Source organism: Chenopodium album, chromosome 1, assembly GCF_948465745.1.
Source record: "Chenopodium album chromosome 1, dcCheAlbu1.1, whole genome shotgun sequence".
Classification (NCBI taxonomy): Eukaryota; Viridiplantae; Streptophyta; class Magnoliopsida; order Caryophyllales; family Amaranthaceae; genus Chenopodium; species Chenopodium album.
This window is the reverse complement of record NC_137834.1, coordinates 26,529,697-26,555,541: the sequence shown is the minus strand read 5'-3', so window position 1 is coordinate 26,555,541 and position 25,845 is coordinate 26,529,697. Positions and strand designations below refer to the sequence as shown.

The 25,845-nt window shown below is 35.8% G+C and overlaps 2 protein-coding genes across 2 annotated transcripts; one reads left to right on the top strand and one right to left on the bottom strand.

Annotated features, from left to right (window-relative positions):
* Positions 1–12,983: 12,983 nt before the first annotated feature.
* On the bottom strand, positions 12,984–15,986 carry LOC145630229 (F-box/LRR-repeat protein At3g26922-like). The gene is made up of 2 exons (XM_081682486.1): positions 14,691–15,986; positions 12,984–13,163 (listed from the first exon to the last, which is right to left on the bottom strand). Exons 1-2 carry the CDS (start codon positions 15,984–15,986, stop codon positions 12,984–12,986), a joined length of 1,476 nt encoding a protein of 491 aa, XP_081538612.1.
* Positions 15,987–17,240: 1,254 nt separating this feature from the next.
* On the top strand, positions 17,241–23,778 carry LOC145630220 (uncharacterized). Its single transcript, XM_081682475.1, has 3 exons — positions 17,241–17,291; positions 22,859–23,675; positions 23,762–23,778. Exons 1-3 carry the CDS (start codon positions 17,241–17,243, stop codon positions 23,776–23,778), a joined length of 885 nt encoding a protein of 294 aa, XP_081538601.1.
* Positions 23,779–25,845: the final 2,067 nt, after the last annotated feature.

Here is a 25,845-nt window from a genome sequence, read left to right as displayed (position 1 = left end):
CTTTCTCTAGCATTTAAAGATCGACACCATTCATGAGAGTATTGGGTGAAGGTTTTAGTGGCTAAAGACAGGATTATTATTTTTTCTAAACAGAAGAATAATTTTTTCGCTGGAATTATGTGAAGAATCGGCTGAGCAGGGGGCTATTTATGTACAAATTGCGAGGAATTTCAATCTGACTGAAATACGGAGTCAACGTTAATTGGCGTCAAAGCCTCGACATTGGCGTCACCTATAAGTGCTTGGCGCCACACTCTAAGTGTAGCGCCTAGCGCCACGCGCCACAGGCTGGCGCCAGCTGGCGCCAAGTCAGAAGAGAAGCCGCGCGTGCTCAGTTGCGTTTTGATATTAAACTTGAGTCGGTTAATGACTTTGTGGCCCCGTTTTAATTTTTTCTAAATATTTTTTTCTATCCTTTTCTTAATTAATTAATTAAATATAGCAATTATTTTTAATTTTATTTCTTTTTTTTGGACTTTATATTAATTTTCAAAAAAAAAAAACCAGCACTTTTTTCCCTTTTTATTTTTTTCTTTTGGGGGAGAGAGTCGGATTATACCCTCCATCAATAATAAAAATGACGGAATTTTTGCGCAAAATTGTTATCACACTTGCACACACTAACATACACTAGCATAATAATAGATAGTAATGAATTTACAATAACATAAAGTACAAAGTGTCTAAATAATGAGTCAAAGGCAAAGTTCTATAAAAAGTCAAAATAAAATACATATACAGAAACAAACTACGGCGCCGGAGGACGTAGGCCCATCATGCCATAAAACTGCGCCGTCCGAGGAGTCACCTCTCCACCAGCTCCCGCCTCAGCACCAGCTCCAGTCTCCGTAGGAGGAGGAAAACTCAAGACAGGACCGCTCCAGCCAAGGTCAACCTGAGGCTGAGATCGCGGAGGCTGCTGCGATGACGAGCCAACCTCGTACATCCCACCACCTCTGAAAGCCGAGGTAGCCTCTCCTACCGGTGCAGCAGGAGCACCCTCAGATGAAGACCCTGAGCCCTCAGCAACGTCGGCTCGAGCAGCCTCGGAACGACCACCTCTACCTCCTGACGAAGTGCGACGACGTCTTGAGCTAGACCTCGCCGGATCTCTCCGCCCCTCAGGCCTCGTACGGGTGTGAGAAGCGATCGGCTGACCCTGCAAAAAGAATTAAATCAGAAACAAGGTAAAACTGAAGCATAATGCAGAAATAATAAGTGAAGAAAAGTTACCTCTCGGACAGCGTCGTCTCGACGACAGGTAGCCGCGTTCCTCATCCGGACGAGCTGGCTCCGGAAGGCATCTATACATCGTGCCAGGGCCGAAACCACCTCGCGTGGGAACTATCAAGAAAATAAGTCAGTGAAAATACATGATAACTGAATACAAGATTCTGAATTAAAACTAGACTTACCCTAGTCTGGTGACGAGGAATCGACCGCTCCACGAAGCGCTCGCCCTCGGGAGCCGGAGAAATCATCTCCTCGATCGGCCCATAGATCCCCTGGTAGTGAATGGACATATGGGGCGGCACAAACTCAGTGGGACCATCCTGATAAAACACAGAAAGAAGTCAGTAAGGTATTACTTGGGGGCTACTTAGCAAAAAACAAAAGCTAAGGATCTTACCCTCACATCCTCGGCCGGTACAGGGGCTGGAGCCAACAAAGGAAGTAGCTCCTCAGCATAACTCCGCCCAAGGATCACATGGGACCGCCAGAGGGAACCAGACTCCTCAGCCATGCTCGACAACTCTCTCTCGCCGAACATGTGACGTGGTGGAGGAGCAGGAACGACAAAAACATCGGAAGAATGTTGTCTAGCAACTCTCTCCCCTAAGTATACTACCGCTCCATAGGTCCCCAGAAAGTAGCGGCGCTCAGTAGAATACTGTGCGGCTAATCAAGGGACTGTCCAACCGCCCCACGGTCGGTATACTACCTCAGTTCCCTATAAAAAGCACCAATCGGGTAAGAACATGTCCAAAACATCACAGAAGAGCAAGATAAACACAAAAGTCGTACTGAGATGATCCGACTCCGAACACGTGCAGTAGACATGTCCACATGGTGGCCGCCCCAAGAGGCGCTCACCAGATATCCCCTCGGCGATGGTCTCGCCGGCGCAATGGAAGGAAAGTACTCGTAGAACCAGATCTACAAGAAGTGAAACGCGTGAGTAAAATGCTAACTAACATGTAAGGCTAAACTTTATAGGAAAATATGTTTACCTCTACGACCTTCCAGAAAGCAGACAAAGCGACGTTCGTCCTAAAGGACCGGTGGCGACACGAGTCCCTCAGCGCGCGAACGAAGTCAGTATAGGCCAAGTTGGCCCAATCATAAGTCCCGATCCGCCGGAGATCGCGAACAGCAGGGAGGTAGTAAAGCAACGCCCTACTACCTTTGTCAGGGGAGAATGTCCCTGACAACAACATCAGCACAAAGATGCGCACCCGCTGCTCTCGGGTGGTCGCATCGTCATCAAGAGCCGCTGCCGGCGTCGAGCGGCGAATTCCCCTAGCACTGAACTGAGTCGTCTCGACCTCAGCTTGGGCTCGAACAGAAATCGGCCCTAACAGCTCCTCGACCTCTGGAGAAAAGACGTCGATCCCGCCGTCGAACGGCAGTGGCACAGAAGTAAATTCCAGTCCTGTGATGAGACTGAAGTCTGTAGGAGTGACCATCTTCTCACCCCAGGGAAAATGAAAAGTGTTGGTGGTGTCCCAGAAGAACTCCACCAAAGCGCGTACTACGTGGTGACCCCCGCTTGAGGCGACCATAGCCTCAGAGGTCTCAAACAGAGCAACTAGTCCGCAGGACTCCCATAGGAGCCTCGTCTCGCGGTCTCTGGCGATGTGCATCCTATAAAAATCGCCTAGACCATCACAGTCAGAGCCGTGATGTCGTGTCCTCCCAGGCTCGGTTCCCCGTCTCACCCTCTCGGAAATGTGGTGGACAGGGGCAAAGAACAAGGTCAGCTCGTCCCACTCTGGGAGCCGACCAAGCGAAGTGGACGGTGTAGTGTCGTCCTCCACGGGCTCATGCTCCCGTCTAGTGTTTCGGGACCGTGAACCTGAGCCTCGTTGTCTAGCCATGCTACATTGTGCAGAATCATCATAAATTAAGGTTCCATAGTATCTAAGGTTCGCCTAGCCGCATGATACTATGTTCGCAAAATACAGAGTACGTAGTACTAAAACAGAGCAAATTCAAATTGAGCATGACAACGTTTTTCAAGCAATCAAACAATTTCTTGTAACACTATAGTGATCATTGTGACAAATTGAACAAGAATTGCTAGCAAATATCAAGAACGAGCCACATTGTTCTTCACGACCTTGAGAGGTCCAACAATGGCGGATTGCTCATTTCTTCGCCAAATTGAGTCAAACAAGTCTCAAATTACTCCCAAGGCAATATACAAACATAAACAAGCAATTCCATGGCGTAAAACTTGATAAACAAAGCAAATTGAGCATTGTAAATTTCGAATTTTCATGAAATTCGTGAATATACATGCCAAGAATTCATAAAGACCGGTGTGAGTTTGAGGAAAACTTACATAGATCGGGAATATAGATGAAAAGAGCTTTAATTTGCAACAAATTTGAGCAAATTCGGTTAAGAAACGAGTGAGCAACGATCAATTGAATTTTTCGGACTTCTCTCGGGCAGTTTCGCGACGAACAGAGCAAAAAATGAACGAAAACGGGAATTTAAAGAGATTCTCGTGCTGGCGCTAGTCCCTAGGCATTGGCATCACTTTCTGTGCTTGGCGCCTGACGCCAACGTCAGAGCCTAGCGCTAATGCCATATGGCTGGCGCTGATGGATTTTCAGCGACGCTAAAGCAGCCAGCCACCTGTTGGGGTTGTGCTAGCTTTCTGCTGCTTTCTGCAATATATTTTGGGTTCCTTGGTACGCCAGTTAGCCCCTCTAAGTAATTTGACATGATTAGGTAATCGGCTTGATTACGTAAAGTGATCGACCTGATGAAAAGATCGTCTCACTTAGCTTAAAGCGCCTAAGCATTGGCTCATTAGCAAAAGGCACCGACATATAGGTTCAAGAGCAAAAGGCACCGACATATAGGTTCAAGAGCATAGGGCACCGACATACCGGTTCAAAGCAAAAGAGCGCCGACGTACAGGCATAGCAAAGGCAAGTTCAGGCGAACTTTTAAAGATCGACAGGCGTGGATCTTCGGTGATTTCCTTTGGGAAATTATCGCGTCAAATGAGGATGACTTCAAGAGAAGGTGTCTTCGGCATCATTCCCTAACTTGCGGAAAGTTGTCACAAACAACTGAAGGTAATTTCGGGCGAAGTTGTCTTCGATCATAGTTCCTGAGGCATGGAAGATGATCAATGCGGATGAGAATTATTTCGAGAGAAATAATTTTCGATGATGTTCCCTTGGACGTGGAATATTATCATTGCGGGGAGGATAGTTTCGGGCGAAGCAATCTTCTAATTTGGAAGCAGTTACAAGGCGTAGCGGTTTTCAAGCGGGATGGCATTCTCTAGCTTGTAGGAGGTCATCAAAACAGTAAAGCAGCAGCAAATCGGTTACTTTCAGAGACGTGTGCTCGACGGTGCAAGATACGCGTTTCTTAACTCTTTTATCTGTTTAACTAATGCTAGTTTTGCAGGTATCGGCGTTACAAGAGCGATTTAGGATCGCAGAACGTTCTGAATCATTCTCCGTCCCTATCGTTACTTTGACTTTCGTTTTCGAAACTTACGTTTCTCCAAACTCAGTCAAAGTGGGGGCTTCTGTAGACACCCATTTGTGTCTCCCCAAAACCAAACCCGGTGATGAGTGCCTTTCACGTCGAGTCATAATCGAATGAAACAAAAGTGTGGAAAGGTCTAGCGTTGCGGAAAGTTTTATTTCTTTTCTCTTCTCCCTGTTTTTGAAAACTTTATTTTAAGAAAACAGCCAATCCAGTTTGGTTGGTCCATGATATGGGTCCAATAGTGGTGTAGTTGGATGGGGCTTGCAAAGGCCTTTCCAACGATATATTATAAGCCCAATTCCGATAAATATTGAGGAAGTTATGGCCAATTTACTAAACTGGGCCCGGTTTGAGTTTTAAGTACGGCCTAATGATCTAGGGGAGGGCCTAATATAATTTATCATTCCTAATGCAATTAGGAATGGTTTTAGTCTTCTAGAACATTCTTGAAGGTTCTTTTCATTCTTAATTCAATTAGGACTCTTCAGAGTTTTAATCAAGATCAAATAGCATTTTCGACTGAAATTATATTATTTTATCTTCCAGTACGGGAAATTTATCAGATTTTTGAAAACGCGTTAAAAATCAGTTTGGCGTCCAACCCCAGGCCTTGGCGCCTGGAACCAGGATTGGCGCCAGGCGCTAGCCACTGGTGCTGGCGCCAACTAGCCATGGCTGGCGCCAAGGTTGATTTTCGATCTTCAGACTCTGTTTTGTTAAATTATCTTTTCTGGATGATTTTCTCTATAAATATCGTATCAAAAACTCCGTTTTCAATCATCAACTCTCTTTATTCACGAATTCTCATCTACAATTAGTTTTAATTAGCATTCACCAATTCTCTTCATTCATCAAGCTTTCATTCATTCTTTAGCATTCTTTTCTTTTCTTTCTTTTACTTTTTCATACAAAATTCCGCATTCGCAAGATCTTGATACACCTAGCCATATTCGAAGTTGCCTTCGCCCTAGACGTGAAAGGTTTTAATTTCTGAGGGTTTGGTCCCAAATCTCTCTTTCAATTATTTAATTTAATTGCTTTGATTATTATTTTCGTTGAAGTTACTAACGTGTGTATTTTGTAATTAGAAAGAGGTACGAGGAATCCAAGTAAGTACTTTAATTGATTAATTGATTTTATGATGTAGAAATCATGTTTAGGGAAAAGGTTATAGTATCAAATATATTAGATATGATTGTTGCGATGCTTCCTATGTTCTTCCTAATATTAATTCATGTTAGTATCATGTTAGGGCTAATGATTTGATTTTTATTGTTTAGTGACATGCTAGGGTTTGTTATTAATCTTGTTAGTATCATGCCTAGGATCTTGCTATGCTTTAATATGATTATAATTATAATTTATGATTATCATTATTTTCATGATGATTGTGAATATTATTGTTATTATTATTTTTATGATGATTATGATTATTATTCATGATGTGATTATTTATTATGTTGCTTGATATGTATTATTTTATATTGTTATTGCTTGATCACCTTTTATACATGTTAAAGGGAATTTGTATTTGCAACCACGCTTAATAAGATAATTAATAATCTTGTTAGGGTTAATTGAGATTATAATTCAAGTGATCGCTAATAATAGTTTATTTGTGCATTAAATTCAACCAATATAGATTAAACAGGTTTAGGGGTAATCCTATTGATTGTATGTTAGTCAGAAAACGCACATGAATATGAGCAGAATAAAGTAGAGGCCTATTATTAGGGTAGGTTCAATCTCTTTTAGGTTGGATTTGTACCTTCATCCCCGAACCCTTATTTGGTTCATGACCTTATGGAGTTGACGATCTCTTGGATCGTTAAGGGGTGTAACCTTCACCTCGTGAACGGTTTACAAGTTCCTTAAAAACTTGTTGGCGACTCTTTTGCTCTATCTTCTTCCGTTTTGGACGCCACCGTACTTTAGTGTATGATCACAGTGGGGTTCAAGCTAGTGGGATTTTAAAGGCTTGAAATTATTCCCTACAATATGATCATTTCATTATATTGCATTAAAAAAAATAATAAAAAAAAAAAATCCATGTTGAATTAAGCACAAGGTATACCAATGATTTGAGGCACCCCTTGTAGCCACATCATATCACATTTCACCCTTCAATTATACATCCTTTCTTCATAAACCACTTTAAGCCTCGTCTACCGTTAGACCCTTCTTTTTTCAACCTACATCTACCTAAACTTGGGATGGGATGGTGTGCAACTTATGCAATTTCAAAAGGCTTGAGTGAATTCAGAAAATTAAAATAGAAAAAAATAATTAAAAGTGTACAAAAGGGTAAATGTTCCAATGTCTTTGATATGAACACGTCTCAGATTGCGTCTCTTATCGAGTGCTCGGTACCGTGCCTGAGAAACATGAATGCCAAGTGAGTGATAGACCGCATGATCGGGATTGCCCACACTTATAAAAATAAAATAGATGCTAAAGAAAAAGATAAAAGAGAGCTATAAAAAGAGTAGAAACTCAAGCACGAAAATATAAAGATTCGAAAGCGAGGTTGCACACCTTGGGGGCTTATATAGGGTCTTGAGCCTTTATCCCCTTCTTCTTCAAACCTTTAGCCCAACCACGTTACAACCCTTAAAAAAGACCTTTTTGAGGTATACACACACTTGTGCGAGGTTCGGCTAGAGCTACGTTCGGCCTGATTCCTAACGGATACGTAGGCAACCTCACATCGAGGTGCGGCCGTAATAAACATGCATTCATATTCACATTCACACACTTGCACCATGATCATATCAAGGGATCTCTAATGCTCATCTCTAGAACTAGACTTGGGGGCTTGATCCCTACATCATTAGCTTACCTAGCCTAAGAGTCACCATTATTTGAATCTTCTAATAATAATATTCTTTCCACACGCTTAGCCCTTGCGGCCTAACTTTAGTGTCACTTTCACACACTGCACAGAAATATGACCAAATATACTTCCATTCGGAACCCTTTGTCATGAAATCTTAATGCTGAAGCATGCTTTGTCAACATCACTCATCACTCATAATTGTCATTGCATCACGAAGTATGAAGTGCTTAGCCTCCGTGCCTAAGTTACCCAAATGCTTTCATCATGGAGTCAACCATTGAGATAGCCTAGGATGGATTAATCCTTTCACCTTGAGAGACAGTATCAAACAACATTTGACTAAGCTCATTCAACATGCACCTTCAAAAACTTTCGATTCTTTTTTCGCGTCTTTTTTTTCGGGAGAAAGTCGGTACCCTCCACAAAAATGACGGAAAATTTTTGCTTTTTTGCATTTTCGAGTCGCACGATCACATTACAATGCACACACGAGTCATGTACATATTGAGTCATGTCGTATCATATCACTTTGATTTGAGTCTAACACACGTGTCATTTTACTTCGAGTCGAGTCAACCTCGAGTCGGTCAATCACAGAGAGTCAAGTTTATACCTTGAGTCGTGTCAAGTCGATGAGTCAAGCAACATCAAACCTTAGGTCAACCCTAATATAATTAAAGATTGGCAAAGTTCTATAGTCAAAATAAATACAGGTGCAGTAGAATAGGGAGGACCCTACTCCAATTCCTGGCGCCAGAAATATCTCAGCAACGACAGAGCTCGAAGCCTCTCAGAAAAGTGATTTCAACCTCATACAACAATTTGGGTTCCTTGGTACGCCAGTTAGCCACTATAAGAAATTTGACATGATTGAGTAGTCGATTTGATTATAACCGCAAGTAAGTGATTGACCTGAAGAAAGATCGTCTCACTTAGCTTAAAGCGCCTAAGAATTGGCTCATCACGGAGACACCGACATACTGGTTTTAGCAGAAGCCAAGTTCAAGCGAGCTTTAGAGATCGACAAACGTTGGTCTTCAGAAATTTCTTCTTCAGAATATTATCGCAACAAATTAAACGTTCAAGTATCGAAGCTCTTTTGTTTAGAGACGCGTGGACATATCATCAAAGATCTCCTATTTTCAAGCTCTTTCGCTCAGAGACACGTGGGCATCCTATTATCAAGCTCTTCGTTCAGAGACGCGTGGACACATCATTCAGTTGATTATATCATCAAAAGCTCTATTGTTCAGAGACGCGTGGACATAACAAAAAAAAAGGAAGCTCTTTGTTCAGAGACGAGTGAACATCGAAATAGCAAGACAGCGTTCGCTAAGATTGTGGAAGTTGTCACCAAAGATTTGAGAAGATAGCACGATATGGGCGGTCTTCGACGGCATTCGCTAAGATTGTGGAAGTTGTCACCAAAGATTTGAGAAGATAGCACGAGATGGGCGGTCTTTGACGGCATTCGCTAAGATTATGGAGGTTGTCACCCAAGATTTAAGACGATAGCACGAGATGGGCGGTCTTCGACAACATTCGCTAAGATTGTGGAGGTTGTCACCCAAGATTTGAGAAGATAGCACGAGATGGGCGGTCTTCGATGGCGTTCGCCAAGATTGTGGAGGTTGTCACCAAGATATGAGAAGAGCGGTTCATGATGAGGCGGTCTTCGATGACTTTTGCTATGATTGGAAGGGTTGTCACTATGATTCAAGAAAAGGCTCAAGATGTAGCAACATTGATCGACGGCATTCCCTAGATTGTGGAAGATTGTCAAAACAAACAGCAAGGTGGCGTTCCCTGGATTATGGAGAGTTGTCACAAACAACTGAGGATTGTTTCAAGAGAAGCAATCTTCGATGGTATTCCCTTGGATGTGGAATATTATCAATGCGGATGAGGATTGTTTCAAGAGAAGCAATCTTCGATGGTATTCCCTTGGATGTGGAATATTATCAAAGCGGAGGAGGATCGTTTCAGGCGAAGCAATCTTCTATATTGGAAGCAGTTACAGGCGTAGCAGTTTTCAAGCGGGATGGCATTCTCTAGCTTGCAGGAGGTCATCAAAACAAATCGGTTACTTTCAGAGACGTGTGCTCGACGGTGCAAGATACGCGTTTCTTAACTCTTTTATCTGTTTAACTAACGCTAGTTTTGCAGGTATTGGCGTTAGAAGAGTGGTTTAGGATCGCAGAACGTTCTGAATCATTCTCCGTCCCTATCGCTACTTTGACTTTTGTTTTCGAAACTTGCGTTTCTCCAAACCCAGTCAAAGTGGGGGCTTTTGTAGACACCCAAATGTGTCTCCCCAAAACCAAAACCCGCTGATGAGTACCTTTCACGTCGAATCATAATCGAATGAAGTAAAAGTGTGGAAAGTCTAGTGTTGCGGATAGTTTTAATTTCTTTTCTCTTCTCTCTGTTTTTGAAAACTTATTTTAAGAAAATAGCCAATCCAGTTTGGTTGGTCCATGATATGGGTCCAATAGTAGTGTAGTTGGATGGGGCTTGACAAGACCTTTCCAGCGATATATTATAAGCCCAATTCCGATGAATATTGAGGAAGTTATGGCCAATTTACTAAACTGGGCCCGGTTTGAGCTTTATATACGGCCCAATGATCTAGAGGAGGGCCTAATATGATTTATCATTCCTAATGCAATGCAATTAGGAATGGTTTTAGTCTTCTAGATTCTTCTAGAAGGTTCTTTTCATTCCTAATTCAATTAGCATTGATAAATTGACTTTTGTTGACTTTTCAGAGTTTTAATTAAAATCAAAAAGCATTTTCGAGGAAAAGATACGATTTTATCCTCCATTACGGAAAACTTATCTGATTTTCGAAGACGCGTCAAAAACAGGCCTGGTGCCAGCCATTGGCGCCTGGTGCTAGCCATTGACGCCTGGCGCCAATTAGCTGGTCCTGGCGCCAGCTCTGTTTTGCTGGCGCCAGCTCTGTTTTACGTGCGCCAAGTGCTCTGTTTTGATATTTTATCTTTTTGGCTGATTTTCTCTATAACTAACGTATTAAAAACTCCATTTTCATTCACCTAGCTATAATCAGTTTTCATTCGCAATCATTAATTCTCTAATTCTCTCTTAATCATTCACCAATTCTCATAAAGTTTTCTTGATTATTTCATCTCTTTCTCTCTCTTCTAAAATTACTCTTCAAATACAAAATTCCGCATTCATTAGATTTAGAAACACCTAGCCATATTCGAAGTTGCCTTCGCCCTAGACGTGAAAGGTTTAATTTCTAAGGGTTTGGTCCCAAATCTCTATTTCAATTATTTAATTTAATTGTTTTTTTATTAATTTCCTTGAAGTTACTAACGTGTGTATTTTGTTATTAGAAAGAGGTAAAAAGCATCAAAGTAAGTACTTTAATTGATTTATTGATATTATGATGTAGATATCATGTTTAAATTGTTATTATGATATTCCTAGTATCATGTTTAGGGAAAAGGTTATAATATCAAATATGCTTATTATGATTCCTGTGTTGCTTCCTATGTTCTTCCTAATATTTGTGATTGTTAGTATCATGTTAGGGTTAAAGATTTGATTTTTATTGCTTAGTGACATGCTAGGGTTTGTTATTAATCTTGTTAGTATCATGCCTAGGATCTTGCTATTATTATGCTTTAATATTAACATGAACATGATTATGATTATAATTGTTATAATTCATGATGATTATGAATATTATTATTATTATTATTATTTTGATGATTATTATTTTATTTATGATTATTATTATTGTGATTATTATAATGATTGGTCATGATTATTATTATGTTGCTTGATATTTGTTTTTTATTGCTTGATCACACCTTTTTATGCATGTTTAAAGGGAATTTGTACTTGTAATCACGCTTAATAAGATAATTAATAATCTTGTTTAGGGTTAATTGTGATTATAATTCAAGTGATCGCCAATAATAGATTAAATAGATTTGTTAGTGCATTATATTCAACCAACATAGTTAAACAGGTTTAGGGTTAATCCTATTGATTGCAGCATGTTAATTAAAAAGCGCACATGAATACGATCAGAATAAAGTAGAGGCCTATTATTAGGGAAGGTTCAATCTCTTTTAGGTTGGATTTGTACCTTCATCCCCGAACCCTTATTTGGTTCAAGACCTTATGGAGTTGACGATCTCTTGGATCGTTAAGGGGTGTAACCTTCACCCTGTGAACGGTTTACAAGTTCCTAAAACTTGTTGGCGACTCTTTTGCTCTATCTTCTTCCCTTGTGGACGCCACCGTACTTTAGTGTATGATCACAGTGGGGTTCAAGCTAGGGGTTAACGCTTGAAAATTATTCCCTACATAACCCCTGTTAAACTAACAAGTAACCCCTAAAATAAACAAGTAACCCTAACAAAAATCAACAAGTAACCCCTAAAATAAACAAGTAACCCTAACAAAAATTAACAAGTAACCCCTATAAAATTAAAAAGTAACCCTTGTTAAACTAACAATTAACCCCTAAAATAAACAAGTAACCCTAACAAAAATTAACAAGTAACCCCTAAAATAAACAAGTAACCCTAACAAAAATTAACAAGTAACCCCTATAAAATTAACAAGTAACCCCTGTTAAACTAACAAGTAACCCCTAAAATAAACAAGTAACCCTAACAATAATTAACAAGTAACCCCTAAAATAAACAAGTAACCCTAACAAAAATTAACAAGTAACCCCTATAAAATTAACAAGTAACCCTAACAAAAATTAACAAGTAACCCCTATAAAATTAACAAGTAACCCTAACAAAAATTAACAAGTAACCCCTAAAATAAACAAGTAACCCTAACAATAATTAACAAGTAACCCCTAAAATTAACAAGTAACCCTAACAAAAATTAACAAGTAACCCCTATAAAATTAACAAGTAACCCTAATACAAATTAACAATTAACCCCTAAAATAAACAAGTAATCCCTATAAAATTAACAAGTAACCCCTGTATAGTTAACAAGTAACCTCTAAAATAAACAAGTAACCCTAACAAAAATTAACAAGTAACCCCGAAAATAAACAAGTAACCCTAACAAAAATTAACAAGTAACCCCTGTTAAACTAACAAGTAACCACTAAAATAAACAAGTAACCCTAACAAAAATTAACAAGTAACTCCCAAAAATAACAAGTAACCCCTATAAAACTAACTAGTAACACCTAAAACTTAACAAAAATTAACAAGTAACCCCTCTAACTTAACAACAAATTCTGTAAAACTAACAAGTGACTCCTAATAAACTACGAGTAACAAGTAATAACCCCCTAAAACTTTACAAATAACCCTTGTAAAATCAACAAGTAACCCCTCCCTATAAAACCAACGAGTAACCCCTAAAACAAGTACACTGTAATTTTTAAAAGTAATCCCTACATAATGAAAAAAGTAACTATTGTTGTATCTTCTACATTAGCAAGCTCCTCCAGCATCTTCTTAGCAGCCTCCATTTTATCTGCCTTTTTTTTCTTTTCATTCTCTAGTAATTCTTCATAAATTGCTTGATTTCTACTCACGAATTCTTTCACACCACCAAAAACAATCTCACGATGCTTGTTCAAATTGCAGAGCATAGATGACAGGAAAATCGAAAAATTACTAAAATTAGGGTTTGATTTATATCAGAAGTAGGAGAGTTTAGCGTATATGTCGATCCTTTCTTTCCCTTGGGGAAGATTATCTTGATTTTAGTCATTATCAACGAAAAGAACAATTTAGAGGAGAGAGAATTTGAGGAGAAGAATTTGAGGAGAGAGAAAATGGAAGAAGAATAGTTTGAGGAGAGAGAAAATGGAAACGGAGAAAATGAGAAAACTTTGGGAAAGAAGAACCTTTTGATGTAATAAAATGAAAAAAAGAAAGACGCGTTTTTTTTAATTTAAAATAACGGACCCGTTTGGTATAACGGATCCGTTTAGTATATCGGAGACCGTTATATGAAACGGACTGGCCACACCATGTGGCCAGCCACATATAAAAATTTTCCCAAAAACTGAAAGTAAAAAATATCAATGATTAAGAACATATTACAATAACCGCTTTCCTAGGAAGGGAGGTAACAAAAAGCATAGCAGCAAGAGTTGAGATGATAGATTGATAGCATTGGGAAGAAAAGGGAGTGACAAGCACCTCCTTAGAGTCGACGAGCTTCACTTTGGAAAAGTCTACCACATCACGGATGAAGAGACCAATCCATTGCCCCGATATAATAAATCAGTATATTGATATTGGAGAAAAGATTGATAGTCGCCGTGAGCCTCAGCCTCATCAGGAGACAGTCGAATATTCAACCATTCTTTGGCGACTGTATCATAAGCCATAAAGAATGCCTTATACATGGGGTTATGAACATAGATAACCCCTTCATCTGCGAGAGTCATGGGCTCTCTTCCCTCATACCATCATCTAAAGGCTTTAAATAGGATAGCAGGCATACATTGTTGAGATATTGTTGAAGCAAGCAATGATTCTGTTAATTTAGTTTTTACTATTAAACCAAAATAAATAAATAAATAAATAGTGATAAAAAATATATAAATAAATAAATAAATAAATAAATAAGGTCATAAGTTGGGAAAGAGGCTAAAAAAAAATAAATAAATATATTGCAAAGATCAACCAAAATAAAGACGAACTGAAGAAGACCAACCAAGATCGTCTGTGTAAACTATTAACTATTACTAAAATAGAAGTTGCTAACGTCATCATTGCTCAAGTGTCGTTTTCTCAATAAAAAAAATTACCCGCCTAAATGCAATGATGATGTCATTTTTTTCTTTTTTATTTTTTTAATTTTTTAAAAATTTTGGTAGATCATATTTAACATTTTTTAATATTTAAATATTGGAAGCTTTAATATTACAACAAAAACCTATCAATTTAACTTAGGAAATTAAAATAATTTTAAATAGCACACTAATAAATGACCTCCTACATTGAAGTATGAATTAGACAAACTAAAAACAGTTTTATATAAACCATGCATCGTACGGGTTCTAACTTATTTACTAAACTATTTTGTGCTTAGCCAAGCGAATACTTCGACGACGAGGAATGAAGCTTTTATTACAAACGCTCACGTATTGACCATTGAATTTGATCCCACAAGCTGAGGGATTCCGAAGGCCGAACAATTTCTCACAAAAATCATACTCTTTCGATGTCACTTTTACCTTGGTGGAACCTCTTAGGTAAACATAAACCGATAGCAATTCTATCTCTTTATTGCAATCTAAAATTCGCATGATCGCCTCTATATGTTCATCTTTTACTCCATAATACGATGTAAACACTAAATGCAGGACCTTTAAACAGGGACAACATCTTAGAAAAACCAGCAAATCATTCCACCACTTAATACTATCCTTATTATTTTCAATTTCTATTCTCAATTCGTACAATTTCTCAAAGATTGGAACAAGGTCATATTGTAATCTACCAATTTCCTTCAAATTAACTATATCTAGGCTAAGAGATTTTACACCAGATATAAGTTCCACCACCCTTTTTACACTACTAAGGTGACCTGCTTCTTCCAAATAAATACGTCCTGAACAAATATATGCTTTTATTAAAGCGCTTGAATCCCCAATAAATTGAACAAACCCCATATCAGGAATCTGCACTGTAATTTCTTCTAGTTTTGACACATTAATTACAAGGTTTTTGGATAGTTGGACTGAATCTCTGATTCGATACCTTTCTTTCATAATCAATCTCTTGAGATTATGAGCCGATAAATCTATTGAATCCAAAAAAAGATCGCTGTTAGTACGATAGATAGACAGATTTAGATCTTCCAGCACTGGACAACTCCTAATAATTGCTGCCAACAAACCACAATCCGTAAAAAAATGAAGTTTCTTCAATTTCGGAAGAGTCGCAACAAATCCTTCATTAGGAAGTTGAATACTAAAGTGTTCACTCAGTGTAAGCTCGACCAGTGATTGACATTGAAAAATACATGCTGGTGTCCTTGCCAAAATAAATTTCTTATAATAGAGATTTTCCACAACAATTTGTTTTGGATTTCGGGTGCATATATCTCGAATACATAATCCAATATCGGAAAACTCATTCTCTTTCCACTTCTTATTGAAAAAGAGACGAAAACAATCAATACTCTTCGAGGTGAGCTGAGGTATTATACGATTGACGGCCGCGGATAAATCATGACTTGGAGAAGGAAGACACTTTGGGATGAAGATAATGTTGGTGACGTGAGTCCAGAGGTAACGCCATTGGTGCGATAAGACGGAGGTGGATACAGCAGATTTGATAGGTAAGAGAGAAAGAATATGTATAAGGATAGCGTCTGGAAGTAAGCTCAATCGATCAATATCCTTCGTTGTTTTTAATATCTTAATCTTAGCCATTATCACAGTTTTACGTCAAAGCAATGGTATAGTTTATAATCTCATTGAATATAAATAATATATGTGTGGTCAGTAATCTCAGTATATATACAAAGGATGTGTATTCATATATAAGGAGTACAAAATATTATCCTTCTTTTTTTTTCTTTTTTTTTTTTTTTTTTGACAAATCCTTCTTTTTTCTTAATCAAATCTTAATATATAATTTCAAATACAATACCTTTTGCATGCACAATACACATGTGGAATTAATGAATAAAATATATTGAAAAGATTAGCCTGATACCATGTGGAATTAGTGAAATCAATCGTATTTAAACGACGGTCAAGGCACAATACACATTACAATCACATATATCCTAAACATATAAAAACTCTTATCATATTGTTATTCTAGAGATAGGAGATATTGAGATAACTAGGAACTACTAAAATATATCCTAATTAAAATATAAATATCTTATAATATACTACCCTAATCAAATATAAAAAAAATATTTTTTTTTAAACCAAATATAAAATATTTGATTATGTCAATATTAAGAATTTGCTTTTTTTTTTTTTTTTTTTTGGGTAATAGTGAGAATTTGTTTTATTAACGAAAGAGTCAAAACGAAAATTTAACTCCCTAAGGCAAGTGGAAAGTCAATTAATTGATAAAATTCACCATAATTAAAATTTAATTATATTTTTTTGTTATATAGGTTCGCCCATGTAATCTTTAACAGACACCACCAAACGGTCCAGTCAACCTATCTCAAATTTATTCAAATTTAACAAAACTGAAGTGAGCTGAAATGAATATTTTATGAGAGAGAGAAATTAGGAGCTGAACTGAACTAAACTGAACCGATTACCGAAATGAAATTAAGTTGAAGTGAACAGACCCTTAATGTGGACATGACACGTGTATTTCAGTAATAATTCTGGTGATTACTTTAATACATGGTATTCCCTCCGTCCCTTAATACAAAGTCTTTTTTGGTTTGCACGGGAATTAAGAAAGTTGTAAATTTTGTAAAACTAATAATTAAAGTACATATGTGCATGTGGGGATTAGAGAGAGATAGAGAAAAAGAAAAAATAATTGAGAATAATTAAAGATATATAGAGAAAGTGTTCACAATTAATGTTAAAAGTACAAAAAAGTAAAGGAAAAAAGATGACAACCCATAAAAAAAGGGTAATAATGTCAAAAAATACAACCTTTAAATAGATAGAGGCATTATATTTTGATTTACCCCCAAAAAGGAAATGAAGCTTTATATTGAATTGAAGGAAGGAGGGAGTACTGATTCTTATGGGGTAAGTATTGGAATCTTCTCAATGAGTAGATTATAAATATTCCATTGTTATACTTCGTAATTTATATTTATTGATAATTAATGATATATTTATATTAATGTCATTATTATGAGACATTAAAAAAATAGTGAAAGTAAATTCAAACAAGTGAAAATTATTTTCATTTCAATAAAATAATTTATAAAATTATAATCAATAAAAACTAGGAAAATTTGATTTAAATAATTCAACCTTTAACATATTTATTTTTAATAATCCAACCTTTTGATTATTCTATAATAATCCAAGCTTTGGAGAGGTGTTTATTAGGCCAAACAGGTCACCTAGCCTAAAAGAGCAGGTCACCTACCACATGTTGCGTTTTCATTTGTCCAAAAAATATTAAATTTTAAAAAAACTTAAATTAAAATAAAATAATTCCTTTTTCCCCTTTCTTCTTCTTCCATTCACCCCTCCATGAATTCAGGCCTTGCTCCCATTTTCGACGAGCTCCTCTCCCCGCCCCTACTTCCCTTTTCGGCTGCCCCTTCCCTGCCAACCTCCTTTTACCACTTCCCCTTCCTCATTCCTTCCCCAAACACCTCCGAACCCTCCCCCCCCCCCCCCCTTCTCGAATTCCGGCCACCCTTCCAAAAATCTTATCAATTTCCAGCCATCTCATCCACGCGTATCTCACCATCGAAACCTCGCACACCCTCCCTCGACACCAAGAAACCTCAGCCCTTCCCTTTCCTCCCTCTTCTCGATTGTCGTTTTATAGGTTTTGTTTGTTTTTTGCTCTTCTGGGTTGAGGCGAGGATTTGCAGAAATATGAAGCCAGGATTGATTTTTTTTTTTTTTTTTATGTTTATTATTTGTAATTGGGGTTGTTTATTTCAGTTGGAAAGTCAAAGTTGTTATCTTGATTTGAAAAAACCAAGGAATGATCTTGGTTGGTAAACTGAAAAATTGAATCTTGAGAAAAATGATTTGAAGGTTGGTTATCATGGGAGAGAAGAAATTTGGGTTATATTAAGAATTTTTATGGAAGTAATCAATCAATGACATACTTTAAAGAAAGTAATCCATGAGCCCTTGCATTGGGGTGAGGAGAGGAGATGGACGGCAGATGGTGCGGGTGGTCGAGGAAGATGAAGGTGAGGGTGAAGGGGAAGGAGGGGGAAGGTCGGTGATTGTGATTTGGGATTTTTATTTTTATTTTTATTTTTTTTTTGTTAAAAAATTGAAAGAAAAAAAAAAGTAACCTCGAGAACAGGTAGAAGGTTATTTTGGCCTAATGAAATAAGATACCCCTAAAGCTTGGATTATTGTGAAATAAACAAAACTAGATGAAGCCCGTGCGATGCACGAGTCGTTTGTATTTTTTTAAAAAATATTTTTCATATTTATGTGATTACATTTGTTATTTTATTAGTTGTACGTAGTATATTATTTTCTTTGTGTTTGTTTTAAAATATTAGATAAAATTTCTAATCTCAAAAGATAATATTTATTTCTTATTTAATTAATGTAACCATTAAAATCTCATTGGTCAATTATGCTTATTTGACACTTGAATTATTTATTAGAAATAACTATAATTTATAATCGTATGTGATCTGACACGTTAACTCATTTTAGGTGGCATAATCCTATTGTAACGTTTTAAAAATATTAATCCTATGTGGCGCTCTAATAATTTTTTTAAAATAAAAATCCTACGTGCCCCTCCAAAGCCTCGGGAAAAAAACTCCTCTTTATATATACTTCCTCCGTTCTTTTATTATTGCACCACTTGCCTTTTTAGGAAGTTACATAAATATTGCACCATTTCCTCTTTTGGAAAAAAATTATTTGTGTTCACACTACAAATACCCAACATATCCTTGCTTTTTCACACTTACTTTTTAGTTTATCAATATTTCACATGGACAATTTTGTATTTTTATCTTTCTCTCTCTTACTTTTTTCCACTACCAAAATAATTGCACCAAAGCCTTATGGTGCAATAATAAAAAAAACGGAGGAAGTATACTAGATGGAAGCCCGTGCGATGCATGGTTTTTTTTATACATATCTGAAAAGATTATTTTCATAATGTTAAAAGATATTTTTTATCATAAAATATAAATTCTAAATAACTATTCGTAGTTTTATACTCTATTTTAAAGTATCTCATTATCATCGGATATTAGGATTAAATTTTTAATGTGAAAAGATATTATTTTGTTTTTTAAATTATATATCCTCTTTGAACTTTTGTTTGTATAACGAAAACGTGTTGTTCATCTATACATATATAGATATAGAATCACTATTTTTCTTTCACAAACAATAACTTAGACCATCATTATTCTTTTCCCCCGTATCAACTTTATACGATGAAAAATTAATAAATTAAACCCAAAACTATATGGTAAAATAAAGACGGTGGGAGAAATAGTACGAAAATATGAATTTATAAATTTTTAAATAGTTAAATGAAAAATATATACCAAGAGTGTTGCATTACTGAAATTAATCTAATTGAATAAAATTAAACTTTTATAATGAACTTTCATTATCACATTTGATTGCTTGATATGAAACTATTACTCAATCAATCTTTAGAATATAGAAGTTGCCAAAAAAAATTATAATAAGATAAGTAGTATACTAATATCATGATTTTTGAACGAATGAAGCGTAGCATGAGCATAATAATGTGTACAAATCATTAGTATCATCCCTAATGAAAAACTAAAGTGTTAAAAAGTTAATCATTACTCTGCAAAATAAATCTAGAAGGTTGATATAAACCTCAACCTTTTATGACAACATTACTTTCCATCCACCAAAATATTGAAATCAATGACCCAACCAATGGTGAGCTAAATAACGTTTATATGGGGTGAGTCCAATAGTGAGCTCAAAAAAACATTTATAAGGGTGAATGGACTGAGATGGGAAGTCAGTGATGAGCTAAATAAACGTTTATATGGGGTGAGTCCAATGGTGAGCTAAAGAAACATTTATAAGGGTGAGTGGGAATGGGATGGGACGAAGTGCCAGGTTTATATAGGGTGTTTGACTTTAACTATGTGCTATCATGAAATTCATGATATACTTCATAAAATTCTATCAAGAAAATCATTTTTTTTTATTCTTATGTCATGATAGACTTCATAAATTATACCTTGTAAATCAATTTTGTTTAATTTTTTTTTATAATTATCCAAAAATGAATAGATTTGTTTTCTACTTATTTAATCTTTAGATTATATTATATATATTCTGTTTTTTAAATTATATATTTCTATGTATGGAATATCATAAATCAACTACCCTACTTTATCATCTATTAATTAAATTATCAAAAAAAAAAATCTATTCTTTTGCTTTATATCCAAAAACGTTTATGTTAATGTATGTAATATCATTGTGCTAAATCAACCTACTTTATCATCTATTAATTAAATTCTCAAAAAAGTCTATCTTTTGTTAAAAAATTTGTGTTATCTTTTTAATTTACTTATCTATGTTAACTTACAAAAATTATCTAATTTATTTTAATTTATAATAATGCTTGAATATAAACTCTCAAATCCTATTCGTTAATTTTGCTTATGTGGCAATTGATTTTTTTAATTCTAAAATAAACTGTAAATCTATTTTTTCACTGGTCGAAATAATGACTTTAATTGCTTATGTGGCGCTCCAAATGCTCTCGAAAAATGCCTACTTTATTTATATATACTAGATGTAAGCCCGTGCGATGCACGGTTCTAGTAAATCATTTTATTTAATTAAAATTTTTGTATATTTATGAAGATCATTCATTAGATATATGGATAAAATTCCTAATATCATAAGATAATTTTAATTTTAACACTAAAGTTATCTTTTGTTGTTTTATTTATTTTACGTGACGCTTGAATTTAAAATTTCAAACCTTATTCACTAATTTGCTTATGTGACAATTTAAATTTTTAATTCAAAAAAGAAATGACAAATCTCATTATTTATTGATCAAAATAAGTCTTTTGCCTATGCGTTTATTTAATATACTCGCTCTGTTTAAAATGTAAGTCTCATTTATAACTGGTTAACTATTAAAAATTATGGGAAATCAGTCATATAAGATTTAGTTTTATTCGTCTTGATGAGTACATTATTAAACTCGAACTTTTATAATATTTGTTAGAGAGGGATTAAAGATACGTAGTATTTTCCATCAAAAATTTGCATCCATATGTATAAAAAAGATATTACTTAGTTTTTTTTATTTAAATTTTAATTATTCTCTATTCTTAAAATCAAACTTTTACAATATTTTCTAAAGAGAGATTAAAGACATTTGCGATTAAAAATTTGCATGTAAAAAAAGATAATAATAATTATTATTATTATTATTTTTTTAGAAAAGATAATTATTGGTTTTTTAAAAAGTAATTTAAATTTTAATTATCCAATACCTATGTGTCAAAATTCTTAAATCTTATTCGTCACTTTTGCTTAGGTGGCGAGTAAATTTTTTAATTCTAAAATAAAATATTAATCTAATTTTTCATTGGTCAAAATAATACCTTTTCTTATATGGCGCGCCAAATGCTGCCGAAAAATGCCTACTTTATTTATATATATTAGATTAGATTAGATTAGATGTTGGATTATTAAAAATAAATACGTCAAAGGTTGGATTATTAAAAATAAATACGTCAAATGTTAGATTATTTAAATCAAATTTTCCTAAAAACTATGAAAAAAACAAAACAAAAATTCAAGGGCATTTCAGGGGAAAACTCTACTATAAAACCCGGGTCAGCCGTCAGACACTCAAGACACAACCCTCAAATTTGTTACTCCGTAAGTCCGTATTACTATCTCTATTCCTCCTTTCATTTTTTCAGAAGCAGAATTGAAGATTGTTGATTTTGAGTTCGTTGGTCCCTCAACTTACTTACATTCTCCCGAAAATCATCGGGTTAGTTCAATTTTATATGAAAAAATATTATGTTTATTTATATGAAAAATTCTTTTTTTATGTGTTTCAATATTTGAGGGTTCTGTGTAAATTTTTGCTTAATTTTGTATTCACTTATCAATGTCCCTAAATTATGTTTTTTTATGTGTAATCCCCTTTTCCCTTTTAATCTAATTTTCTCGTGTTTGTTATCTTATTGATGATTACTGTAATTATCCTGCGATTACTCTTAGATTTCTCATTTGAAAAATTCCATTCTTTGATTTTGTATTATGTCAAAAATGGCTGAGAATGAGATTAATTCTTTGCTAATGATGGATTAAATTAATATTGGAACTTAGGAACTCACTTGAGTAGTTAAATTATGCGATTTGTACCTGATTAATTATGGTGATTACCACCATGTGAGGATTTGTCCCACATTGAATAGACTAATCCTCGTATCAGCAATTGGTTTTAGGATGGAACCTCGTTTTATTATGGTATTATTGTATGATGATGGAGGAAAGGTCCGTTTATTGGCGATTTACAGATTGTTAAATACAATGGGGTGTATATGTCTCACAAATTAGCTAATAATCTTCTTCTTATTATTGTTATTCGTTGTTTTTATTTTTGATTGCAGATCATGTGTAACAAGGATAACTCAATTTTACTTCCCTTTCTAGAGAAGGAAAAGTTGAGCGGAAATAACTTCCTCAATAACTTCCTTGATTGGCATCATGACCTAATATTAGTTCTGAAGCAAGTAGGGAAAGAGTCGATCTTAGAAGCCCCTATTCCACTTCTTCCTAAAAACGGGGGTACAATTGATGGGATAATAGCTGAAAAGAATGCTAGAGAGGAATCTATTTCTGTCGCGTGTCTTATGTTGATAACCATGGACTTTAACTTTCATAGACAATTTGAGAACATGGATGCTTACAACATGATCGTGAAGCTTAAGACCATGTTTCGAGGTCTAACGAGGAGTACGAGGGTTCAAACCATGAACGCGATTCTTGACACTAAGCTCGAGGAAGGAAAGCCTGTTAGGCCTCATGTTCGAAAAATGATCGGTTATTTTGAAATGATGGAGCGCATTGGTTTTCCTTTTTCCCTAGAATTGGCCACGGACATCATTCTCCATTCACTTCACGATGGGTTCACTGAATTCAGGAAGAATTTTATTATGTATGAGATGGAAAAGCCTTTGATTGAATTACTCAACATGCTTCAAACTTCTGAACAAATCATTAATATTAAGCCCAAGACGCAATGTCTTATGGTTCGCAAAGGGGAGGGATTCAAGAAGAACGGAGCCAAGAAGAGCAAGAAAAATGCTTCTCCTTTGGAGAGTACGTGTTTATACTGTAAAGAAATTGGGCATTTCAAAAGAGATTGCCACAAATATAAGGATGATGAGAAAAATGGATGTTTGAACCTTCACCCTTTTACTTCAGGTAATTTTCATTATTAAAATTAATTTATATTTACATCTTCGTAAGTAGATACTGATTGTGGTTTTGATATTTGTTCAAATATACAGGGCCAAAAAAGAAGTAGAATCTTGGTTAAAAGTGAAGTGGAACTTTGAGTTGAAAATGGAACAAGGGTTGCTATAGTGGTTGTAACTATAAGCATATGTAGTTTATTTTTGCCTTTAGATATATAATAGATTTGAACTTTTTTTTTTTCTGAGAAAATGAACAATTGTTATACTGTTCTAACAATAATAATTCACGAATGAATGAAATTGAATTATTAACAAGCAAAAACATTGTAATGGTTGAGGTGTGGCGCCTCTCAATAAGACTGTACACCCTTCATATTTTTCATAACCCATAATAATAACCGGAAAAGAATCAAAATTCACTCTTTTTGACTTACTTTCTTTTTTTTTTTTTTTTTTTTTTGTTTTTTTTTTGAAAGAACTCTTTTTGACTTTCTAAACAATGGACATAATTAGTAAAGAAATCATGACTATTTTAATTCATATGAATATTACAAATAAATCACAATTTAAGTTTTGATGTTAATTCGTGAATGATAACAGTAAAAACATGTCAAAGTTATGGATGAAATATACAGAGCCTAAGGAGTCGAACCTTGGTTAAAAATGGAGTGGAACTATGAGTTGAAAATGGTACGAGGATTATCTCATATTTTCCATGCTATGAAGGGAGGGGGAGAAGGAAAAGATGGTAGCATTGCGTTGAAATTGGATATGAGCAAGGCATATGACAGGGTTGAATGGGTTTTTTAGGAGAAGGTTATGGATAAAATGGCTTCCTCTGAAGCATGGATTGGTAGAATTTTGAGCTGTCTGTAGAGTGTACAATTTGCTTTTAAGATTAATGGGCAGATTTCAGGTTCTGTCACCCCTACTAGAGGCCTTTGCCAAGGTGATCCGATTTCCCCATATTTGTTTCTGTTATGTGATGATGCAGTCTTATCGTTGCTCAATAAGGTTGCCTATGAGGTTTATCCATGGTGCAAGGGTATGCAAAGGTGCTCCTCGTGTATCTCATTTGTTCTTTGCCGATGACAGTACAATATTCTTTTTGCTAGAGCTAATACCCAAGAGTGCTCTGTGATAGCTAATATTATTAGCAAGTATGAAAGAGCGTCGGGCCAGAAAATTAATTTGAATAAAACTGAAGTTGCTTTTAGCAAAAAGGTGGGTTAAATTTTCCTCAAAAAAAAAGGTGGGTGAAATTTGTCGGAAAGAAATTGTGGATACTTTGGAGGTTCAGGAGGTGGATAAACACGAGAAATATCTTGGTTTACCAACGATAATTGGTAGATCAAAGAGAGCTATTTTTGCAGGCTTGAAGGAACGACTTTGGAAAAATTTGCAAGGTTGGAAAGAGAAATTACTGTCAACACCCGGGAAAGAGGTTATGATTAAAGCAGTTTCCCAGGCAATCCCCACTTATATGATGAGTATTTTAAAAATCCCCGATGGTATTATTGATAAAATTCACTCTCTTTTGGCTCGCTTTTAGTGGGGATCTACAGTAGCTAGAAAGAAGCTCCATTGGCAAAAAGTGGGAAGATTTATGTAGGCCGAAAGCTCAAGGTGGTATGGGGTTCCGCGACCTCCGGTGTTTTAATCAAGCTCTATAAGAAAAACAATGTTGGCGCCTACACCATAATCAAGGTACTTTGCTACATTCTATTTTGAAAGCAAAATATTTTAAACATTGTGATGTTTTGGAGGTGCGTCGGGGTCATGACCCTAGTTATACTTGGAGGAGCATGTGCGGCGCAAAATCATTGTTACTTGACGGGTTGAAATGGAGAGTGGGGAATGGATGCGATATTTCGGTTTGGGAGTCAGCTTGGTTGACAGGGGCTTTGTCCGTTTGTGTGTCAACACCATTGAGCTGGAATAATATGGAGTTACGGGTGAGGGACTTAATTGATCATGACACTATGACTTGGCGTATGGATGTAATCCAAGATAATTTTAATGCTAATGATAAAGCATTAATTTTATCAATCCCCCTTTCTTATTGTAATACCAAAGACAAGATGTTTTGGTGGCCGTCTAGGGGTGGGGAGTATACTGTGCGCTCAGGGTATTGGTTCGGTAAGGAAGGTGTGGTGCCGAGGCAAAGGCGCCAGGGT

Coding starts and splice junctions, on each gene's coding strand:
- LOC145630229 (XM_081682486.1), bottom strand. CDS start 15,986: ATGGCTAAGATTAAGATATTAAAAACAACGAAGGATATTGATCGATTG. Junction 13,164..14,690: donor TCAAATTCAATGGTCAATAC/GTGAGCGTTTGT, acceptor AATTTGAACAAG/CATCGTGAGATTGTTTTTGG.
- LOC145630220 (XM_081682475.1), top strand. CDS start 17,241: ATGAAGCTTTATATTGAATTGAAGGAAGGAGGGAGTACTGATTCTTAT. Junction 17,292..22,858: donor GGAGTACTGATTCTTATGGG/GTAAGTATTGGA, acceptor TTTTGATTGCAG/ATCATGTGTAACAAGGATAA.